Source organism: Protomyctophum bolini, assembly GCF_963924005.1.
Source record: "Protomyctophum bolini genome assembly, chromosome: 6".
In the NCBI taxonomy this organism is placed as follows: Eukaryota; Metazoa; Chordata; class Actinopteri; order Myctophiformes; family Myctophidae; genus Protomyctophum; species Protomyctophum bolini.
In genome coordinates, this window is record NC_137867.1 from 34,840,256 (window position 1) to 34,850,119 (window position 9,864).

General features: G+C 39.9%; 1 protein-coding gene across 1 annotated transcript; it reads left to right on the plus strand.

The window, feature by feature from the left end:
- Window positions 1-887: 887 nt before the first annotated feature.
- Window positions 888-9,004, plus strand: mlec (malectin). Its single transcript, XM_080767022.1, has 6 exons — window positions 888-1,054; window positions 1,687-1,937; window positions 2,972-3,150; window positions 3,814-3,990; window positions 7,803-7,860; window positions 8,683-9,004. The coding sequence occupies exons 2-6, from the start codon at window positions 1,712-1,714 to the stop codon at window positions 8,925-8,927; spliced, it is 885 nt and encodes a 294-aa protein (XP_080623148.1). The 5' UTR covers window positions 888-1,054; window positions 1,687-1,711; the 3' UTR covers window positions 8,928-9,004.
- Window positions 9,005-9,864: the final 860 nt, after the last annotated feature.

Sequence of the window (9,864 nt, forward strand, 5' to 3'; positions counted from 1 at the left end):
AGAGGGAGAGCTAGACATGCAGCAAAGGTTGCATACAATATCAACTGTAATCAGGTGAATGAAAATATATAAATCTGAGCTATTATTATTATTATTATTATTAGAAGTGGGAAAGCATTTTCAAAGTTATTTTATACTTTGGCTATTCAAAAAATAGCAGATATACAAAATACACATGTGTCACTTTGTGCCACGCTATGAGCTTGTAGATCTGCTATTTTGAAAAGAATCTTGAAAAATTGTGCAAATCTTTTTGTATATATATATATATATATATATATATATATATATATATATATATATATATATATATATATATATATATAAATAAAATGTGTTTTACTCAAATCTTTACTTTTGGGGGTCCCTGGAACAAATTATTTTGAATTTTGAATGACAGGTATGCTGTTTGAGACAGGATATCCCTGGAGCGTTATTGATAGTTACAAACTGGAAAGAGGGAGAGCTAGACATGCAGCAAAGGTTGCATACAATATCAACTGTAATCAGGTGAATGAAAATATATACAGTATAGGCCTATTCTGAAGATCTAAATTAATTAGTTCTATGGTTTGAAATTAAACATTACCAAAGCTAAAATGGTAAATTTGGTAAAATTATTCAATTATATTATTATTATTATTAGTAGTAGTATTTTTATTGTTATTTTTATAATAATAATAATAATAATAATAATAATAATAATTATTATTATTATATTTTTCCTGGCTAAGAGCTGGCAGAGTGAGAGCTACCGGGCAACCAACTATCCAATCATAGCGCGACCCAACCGACCGTCTCTCCGGACTATGGGACGTGTAGGAGCTAGCCGCTGCAGCTAGCCAACATTTAGCTTGAGCCACTCATTGAATGAAAGTCAACGTCAGTCTATCAGAGCAGAGAGGAGGCTACTACACAGTAGTCAAGGAGATTGTATAGTTCAACGTTAGCGTAGATTGTAGAGTGTAGGTAGCTGTTAGTTAGGCTATAGAACAGGGAAGAAAACGTTGCACACAACAAAGAAGATAGGTTGAAGAAAATTGCGCAAAATAAGGTAAGAGAATGTGACATTAATTGTGCGTGCTTGTTTTAGCCGGGTGCATTCATTGACCAAGTATTTCTGGTCAGACAGGTATCATTTAGCTAGCAGGTAGCTTGCTAGCTAACTTAACAATGCTGCTTTCTACCTGCAACTTGCTGTAAGTGTGCAGAAACGGTAGTGCTGAATGTGCAAATGCAAAGCATGTTAAAGTGTTCACCGGTCCAACTTCTAGTTATGTGGTGGAGGAGGGTTACCAGCAGCATGTCATGTTAAAACGTTAGCTAGGTAGCTACTGGTATGTTGCATCCAGTCATCATTTAGACAAGCTTGCTAACCTTTCTAGATGTATGTAGTGGTGGGAGGGGGCTGCTTGTAAGGGTTCGTTTTTAACCCCCCAATAGTTCAACTAGCACTCCAGATTGTGCAGTACTTGCAGTCATGCGTGCAGCAAATGATGACCCGAAACGCCAGTAGTGTACACACAGTAGATTATTTTAAATCTTCAGTGATTTTGTGTAGTTGTAAAACGCCAAGAGTGTAGTGTACACAACCAAATGGACGTTTGGTCCCATTCGGTCCTTATCCGGGTTGATATGAACACTTATTGAGAACTATTAAGAACAGATGCTTTCTGTTTCACACAGTGGAGAGGTCCAGGGCTGTGTGTGGATGGCAATGCAGCGGGTCACGGGCGCACAGCTCCTCGGCTGGCTGGTCGCAGCGGTGCTGGTGTCGCTGCTGCTGGCAGGACAGTGTTGGGGGGCTGACGGCGCGGCGGGGGGCTCCAGTCTCGCAGAACGAGTTATCTGGGCCGTGAATGCTGGAGGGGAAGCTCACACGGACACGCACGGTATTCATTTCAGAAAAGATCCGCTGGAAGGAAAGCTGGGGAAAGGTGAGTGGTGTCATGACACGCCGCCAGCGGCATTTGTTGTTAACGTGGGTAGTACGACGGCCCCACTTTGCGGTTTTGTTTGCATTTTGCAAGGTGCTGATGTGACTGTTGATGTTGTCGTGTTAAAGAAGCGAAAACCTAATCATATAAATGTATGTATGTAGAGCTTAGACACTCGAGTCGAGAGCGAGGTTTTGACTTCCTTCCGCGAGTAAACACTACCCAATAATGGATGAGCACGTATAGTTGGAGCTCCTCCCATTTACCCTGTCAGTGCCTGTAGTGCAGCAGAAGAAAGTATTTGCAAATACATGATGTCATGAGTCATGTCATGATGTGCTAAGCTGACCATAGATACAGAGGTTGTAGATCCTAATTATAATTATCCTTAGAAGAAATTGCAAAGTGGAGAAAGTGAATGGGGTGTAAAAGTACACTTGAGAGAGAGAGAGAGACAAAGTCACTGTATTGCATTCCAACAAAATGAAAGTACATAAGGACTTTATGTGACTTAAATAGAAACACTCAAAACTTTTATCATTTTAGTTTACCTTTAACTCAAATGTTAGGTCTTTGTTAGGGGTGGGTTCAATTCATCTATGGTAATAATCATATCGTATTCCTTGCCGATAATAGTATTGTATCAAATGCTCTGTCATGCGGCTTTAAAAACAAACATCAGCATCAGTTTCGATATCTATGATTAAATATTTTGCATTTATCCATAAAAACATTATTTTTTTCCTTCTGTTATAAAAAGCAAGGCTTTTGCACACTTACAATTTTGGACAATGTATGTGTCAAAACACTGCCAATCGGTGGTCTTGTACACTATTTAGTAGGACACCTGGTCATTATTCAAAATAAACGTGATACATATCGTGTCATGGCCTCTGTGTCGTGATGCATATCGATCGTGAGGATGTTGGCAATACCCAGCCCTAGTCTTTGTGTAACCTCTTTTAATAGATGAGTTTGTAATTAACATATTGCATAATATGCACGTTGATCTTGACACTGTCCTCTTGTTCTAGCATCTGATTATGGTGTGCGCCTTCCTATACTGCGCTCTAGTCCAGAGGACCAGATCCTCTACCAAACCGAGCGCTACAATGAGGACACTTTTGGATATGAAGTGCCCATTCGTGAAGAAGGAGAGTATATACTGGTCATGAAGTATGCAGAGGTCTACTTTGCTCAGTCTCAGCAAAAGGTTTGTTACCTTTCTGTACTTGATAAAGACCTCTAGGTGAAAATGTCGTATCGCTAATTGATATTTTGAGCATTCAAAGGTTAGATGCAAGCCCCAACTTTGTTCTATCTCTTCCATTCAACAAATGTCTTCTAAATCCTAATGTTGCTGCAGTGGTGCTCAAACATATTCATGTCTACATTTTAAATTATATGTATTTGACCATGGACCCCCATCTCAAAATAATTTGTTCCAGCGACCCCCAAAAGTAAAGATTTGAGTAAAACACATTTTATTTATATATATACAAAAATCTAGAAGATTTGCAAAAAATTTCAAGATTCTTTTCAAAATAGCAGATCTACAAGCTCATAGTGTGGCACAAAGTGACACATGTGTATTTTGTATATCTGCTATTTTTTTAATAGCCAAAGTATAAAATAACTTTGAAAATGCTTTCCCACTTCTAATGGGTAAAATATATTCCATCTGACTTGGCCAGCTTTTCAAAATGGAGCATAAAGTGTGTATATATTATTCTGTTTTGTATATTCAGTCTTTGTTTTATTTAATGCTCATTTCTTATCTACTTGACATTGTATTGCACTGTAACACCCATTTAAGGCATTAAAGGATAACACTTGACTGACATGATTGAGTCTTAATGCTGTCTTACGTTGTCAGGTGTTTGATGTGCGTCTTAATGGCCATGTGGTGGTGAAAGACCTGGATATCTTTGAGCGGGTGGGTCATAGCACTGCTCATGATGAGATAGTCCCCTTCTCCATTCGCCGTGGCAAGCTGAGCGTGCAGGGAGAGGTGTCCACCTTCAATGGAAAGCTCACCATAGAGTTTGTCAAGGTGAGTTGTTTCAAGTATTTACTCTGGTTCTTCAGGGTGCCATTTTTTTAAACTAACTAAATTTAATTGATGTGAATATCCAGAGGTTAACCCAAGGACTAGTGGACCGAAACAATCTGAGCTGCCTGTTGTTTTTGCTATTGTTTGTCTTTTAGAGTTGTATCGTCATTACGATGGCATTCCTGGCATCCGATGCCATCTATTATGTAACTGTCAGTCAATAAGGTGTGCGTTGAAAACTATACTATTTACAAATCTCATTTGGAACTAGATAGTGATGTGCAATTTCAGTCTTCTAAATGGACAATGGGCGGTTTTAGATGGACATGGGCGGTGTTAGCCTTTACATACCAATCCTTGGCACCAGAGAATAGCAATAACAAGTTTTCAGCTATTTGCTCAAAATTAGCAAATAGTGACTCATTTGCCTAAGGCTTGTAGGAATAACCATTGGTGGTGTAGGTTTCGCTTCTACATTGATAGGGTAACACAGAAAACCAATCCCAACACCTCCCTGGCAATGTTTCACAAACAAAATTGACAACCCAAAATGATATGAATCTAAGAAACTTAAATAAAGGACAAGAGGCTACAAATAATCGTAAATTGTAGCCGGAAAAGTATTGTTTGATTTGATATCGTCCAATTCTCGATATAAGGCCCGGTCAGCTGGTGTAGTGGTCTGGGCACCTAGGCTCAGTAGCTGCGTTTACATTTACACCTTTCTTCCAATCTGATTAAAATAAACCTGATTGAAGGTTTTGAATCAAGTGTTTATATGGGGCAAGTTCAATCCGATCAGGTGTTTACATGTGCCCACTTCTAATCAGGTTAGCTGTGCATATAATGAAATCAGACCCATCTGAACAGAGTGGTGATGTACTCAGGGGCGGCCTTAAGGATTGCGAGGCCCCGTTCATGACGTCATCATTTTAATAATTATTATATATATTTTTTTAAATTTCTTTTTTTTGTCGGTGTCTCAGCACTGCTAGTGCAGTGAGTGCACATGGGAGACCCCGTTCATGACATCTTTTTAATAATTAATAATTATTATAAAAAATAAAAATAAACGTTTGTCTTTTTGTTTGTCAGTGTCTCAGCGCTGCTAGTGCAGTTGGTGTACACACCGGGAAGGGAACAATTACAAACAACACATGATGGGTGTTTGTTTGTAGCCCCATTGCTGGGCCAATGGGGCGGATTAGCTTCTCTTCTTGATAAAGGAGACTTCTTTAACATTGTTTGAAATGTCTAGGAAATTATTTATACAACGTTTCATTTTACACTGCATGGTTTTATCGAATTCCTTCACTATAAAGCTGATTGGATATTAGTCTCCAAAAGGCATGTCCGAGACTATGGCCCTCATTTATCAACGTGATTTACATACCGTAATCTCCGGACTATAAGGCGCACCTGAATATTAGCCGCACCAGCCAAATTTAGGGAAAATCCCGTATATATTTGAAGTACTCGTCAGGTCGGGTGATTTTGTCTGCACTTGTTTTCTGTCGTATAGACAAGCGAAGCAGCAATGTTCTGTCTTCATTTCTGACTTCAGCAAGCATCTCATTTGGAATACAAATGCTTCTAGAGAGACTTTAAATGTGGCAGCGTGAGGTAAGAACGGAATATTATGCCTCCCGGTTTTGCGGGGTAATGGAAGGCGGCCGGCCGGCGGGGCTTTTCAGAGTAAAATCTGCCTCATCTGCTGGCACTTTAGCGCCTTTATTATTAAAAAGTCCCCGGCAAAAGAAGTGTTAATCTGTTAATGTTATCGGGCCGATAATTCATTTTTATGTCATAATTCCTGATGTCTGTCTGATAATAAGAAGACACGCAGCAAAGGTCGTTGGGATTGGGACTCGAACCCGCAACACGGATTACCAGCCGGTACCAGCACAGCATGTGCCTGGACCACTAGGCCGGCCTGGGCCAAAAACTTTTTTTTTAACAGTACATACAACTCATACAAATTTTGCCCAAACGTCATGTAAATTGGTACATATTATCTCTATAGTCATTAAACAAAACGGGACTTTCAGACTTTTCATATTCCATGCTGATTGGCTAAGATTGGTTTGCAGGAGTGCTCCGTTGAACAAATCATATATATATATATATATATATATATATATATATATATATATAGTGCTTAAACTGCAAAAGAAAATGATAGCTATATGATGCTGAATGCTAACCCACCTTTTGAATAATAGCATTTAACAAAATGAGTGAAAGAGTTGCATCAGGTGAATAAGACATGGTCAGTCTCCTATTGGTCATATTCAATATCCATATTGGTTTACATAAAAGTCAGACTTAGTCTGATGTGATAAGACAAATCACACTACATCACAAATGTAAGACTACATCACAAATTAATCACCCACCTCAGTGGAACATTCTCTGTCTGTCAAAAAAAACTAACTGAAGAGGCTACTGGAGAACCTGATTTGGATAGGGACACATGATCTGATGCAGGACAATGTCACTGACAGAAAAACAAGATGGGTCTGTTGCCACACTCATTCATTCACCTTATAATCTCAGTGGAAATGGGGAATATGTTAAATTATGCTACATTTATTTAAGACTGGAATTGGGGAAAAGCCTTATTTTTTTACATTTTCTTTCTTAGTTAAAACCATTATATGATTTCCCCATACCCACACACTACACTGTCTGTCTCTCGCATGCAAATACACATTCACTAGCTAGCGGGCCAGCGGTCCCTCCCCCTTTTAACTGCACACTGTGGGCCGACGGAGAGCTTACCTCGCAGGTGGAGGATTTGGTGAATGTTGGTCCCTAAATAATTCGACATCAGTCATAAAAACTTGATCGGACAGAGAAAAGTCCAGGGTACACACGGAAGCTATCATTTTGGATGTACAGAACATTATTTACTTATGATTTGCTGTTGATACTCCTGTCCTGTCGGCGACATGGCTGTGATATAGCAGCAGCCTAATGATCAATAATGATCATTGATGAACCGAACGTGCATTTCTGCTTTCACTAACTTAACGGGTGCGGGGCTCGGGGCTATTCAGATACAATTATTTAATTCCCTTTGTCGCTCAAATACTGAACTTGAAGTGGATTGTTCAGTGGTGCATGAGAAAGTAATTCACGGTTTGCTCGTCTGCTCTGCTCGTACTGCAGTGCTCCTCTGTGATGCGTTGAGACGCTATAGCCCACCCTAAGTTACTTCTGATTGGTTTGTATACGTGGTGCGGCTTGTTCCTTTCGTTGGGTTGGTTAACTTGCCAGTAAATCGGAGGCAGAATAGGGCAGTCTCACCGTGTGCCTAACATATATTACAATGTAGTAGGAAAATAAGCATGTGAAATGCCAAGTGTGGTGTGGTTCTTGGTAAAAGGTTAAATTGCGTGACTCTCACTCTCAAATGGTGAGACTTGGCAGCCCTGTATTAACTGCACCGATCTGTGTAAAACTTTGCCAAGGAAAAACCTTTGCCCTGCATTTGCCCACTACTACAACTTTTGTCCAAACATTACGCAAATCGGACACGTTACCACTGAGCCACTCCCGAGTGCCCACGAAATTCACATTTTGATACATCTTTGGATAGTTCGATCTGTGGGCAGTTCTTACACAAAGTTAGAAGTAGCTGTATTTGAATTCTGTCAGTGAAGCATCACTGATTGCAGTATATTCTCTCCTTTAGCGTTTAGAGTTGTTTATTGTCTATAATAACTTGAAGAAAATGAGTTAGTTTCAGTGGTGGAACTTATGACACATCCTCTGCTGTGTAATGATAACATTATTGCGATTGTTTTCAGGGTTATTACGACAACCCCAAGGTCTGCGCCCTCTATGTAATGAAGGGGACATTAGAGGGTGAGCATCATGAGACTTTATTCACCCTATTATTTTTGTTGTATGTTAAATAGCGAAAATAGCTGATCGACAAGCTTGCATTGCATGTACTGTAGATATTCTATTTTTGATAAATGTTAGCATATTTTTCTGAATGTTGGCCTTATGGAATAGGGGTGAGGGTTCATGTGGTTAAAGGAGAATTCCATGCAAAAAATCTTTCTTCCCTTTATTTGTAGTTGTTGCGTCCCCACCAAAGAGGTCCAGGTGTTATTTTGTGCAAAAGCTCCTTATTGGCTATTTCCCCTACCATAAGCCTTAAATGAATTGGTTGTTGTTGGGGTGTTGTGCTAATTCTCTTATTTCCATCGCTCAAAATTATATATTCTTTGTATATATCCTCTCTTCATAATGTAAATAATAGCGGCACAGTTTACTACTTATTTTGATGGAAATAAGCAAATTAGCACAACACCCCATAGCCCCATTCAATTCCCATTCAATGCAATTCATTGAGCGCTTATGGTAGGGGAAATGGCCAATAAGGAGCTTTTGCACAAAAAAACACCTGGACCTCTTTGGTGTGGACGTAACGACTACAAAGAAAGGTAAGAAAGCATTCTAGCATGGAATTCTCCTTTAAACTGCACAGGTTAAACCGCCTTGCCTATAAAGAAAATATGTACAGTAATATATCATATGTCATATAAGCCTTTGATATTACCTTTCTACATCTCCACATTACACATAAATAATTAAACATCCAAACATCCATGTTTTAGTTTTAATCCAGTCCTTCTGTTTTTCTTATTTTTTTTTCTGGGGGGGGGGGGTGCTTCCTAGATGTACCAAAACTCCAGCCTCACCCTGGCCTGGAGAAGCGTGAAGAAGAGGAGGAGGAAGAGGAGGACACTGAAGCCGGAGAGGACGGTGTGAAGAAGAGTGCCTCGACAGCTCCCAAGTACAGGGTCCAGTCAGGACCCCGAACACCAAACCCATACGCTGCTGACAACAGCAGCCTAATGTTCCCCATCCTGGTGGCATTCGGGGTGTTCATCCCCACGCTCTTCTGCCTTTGTCGGCTGTGAGAACTCCAATTAGGGAGGAGACAGCCGGGGTACAAGATGGACAAGAGACTGACGGGAGATCAAGCGTAAGAGACGGAGTTGGGGTGAGGGTGAAGGGGGGGAGGGGGGTGGGGGTCGTGTGAAAGCAGCAGCAGCACAGTTAAAAGCATACAGGCAGGACAGAGCTTGAGGCATGGACGGGATCAATGTGATAAGCAGACAAAAGAGACTATTTTCTTCGGGAAATCAGAACCAACTGCAAGATAGGAGTCTTCATGTTGTTGATTTTTGAAAGGTTATGGTATGAAAACGGGAGTGTGTGTGCCTCTGTGTGAATGTGTTTCACAATCCATCTTGGCTGTCCCAATTGAATGACACGTCATTCATTTCCTGTCGCAGAGATTTGAGACAAGATATTCAGTGCAGACACCACTCTTACATGTTTGTAACCACATCGCAGTAGCTCAGTAGTGAAATGTGTTGGGGCCCGTTTTTACAATTTCAAATCGCTTTTGAACTGGCCTCAGCTAGAAATCGTACTCTGTTTTTAACACCTTTGGTATTGTTTGTGCACAAAAAAACAGTTCCCTTGAAATTGGATGTATTTCCATGGAAATGCGCCATTTTAGAGGTGGAATTAGAAATTAAGTTAAAAAAGATTGAATAGAAAGCATGAGACAAACTGGGTGATGGAAATTTAACTCTCGTCAACTTTGCATTTCTCCACTCCAGCGTAGTCTGCAAGTTAAGGGCTTGATATACTTTGTTGTGCGGTAGGGCTGCACGATATTGGGTAAAGGTGCGATATGCAAATAATGCAATATCGTTGTTGAATATTGCAATGATGATTTTACTTGCGATAAGTAAACAAATATTGGATTATAGTTTTAATGTCTTTCTGTTTTAGGTTCGCTGCTAACATAGACCCCATACAATTAATAGCCTATGCACACTGAAA

Excerpts from the sequence above, each read along its gene's own strand:
- mlec (XM_080767022.1), top strand. The coding sequence starts at position 1,712 with ATGGCAATGCAGCGGGTCACGGGCGCACAGCTCCTCGGCTGGCTGGTC. Across the intron at positions 1,938-2,971 it reads GGAAGGAAAGCTGGGGAAAG|CATCTGATTATGGTGTGCGC; the intron begins GTGAGTGGTGTC and ends CTCTTGTTCTAG. Across the intron at positions 3,151-3,813 it reads TTGCTCAGTCTCAGCAAAAG|GTGTTTGATGTGCGTCTTAA; the intron begins GTTTGTTACCTT and ends TTACGTTGTCAG.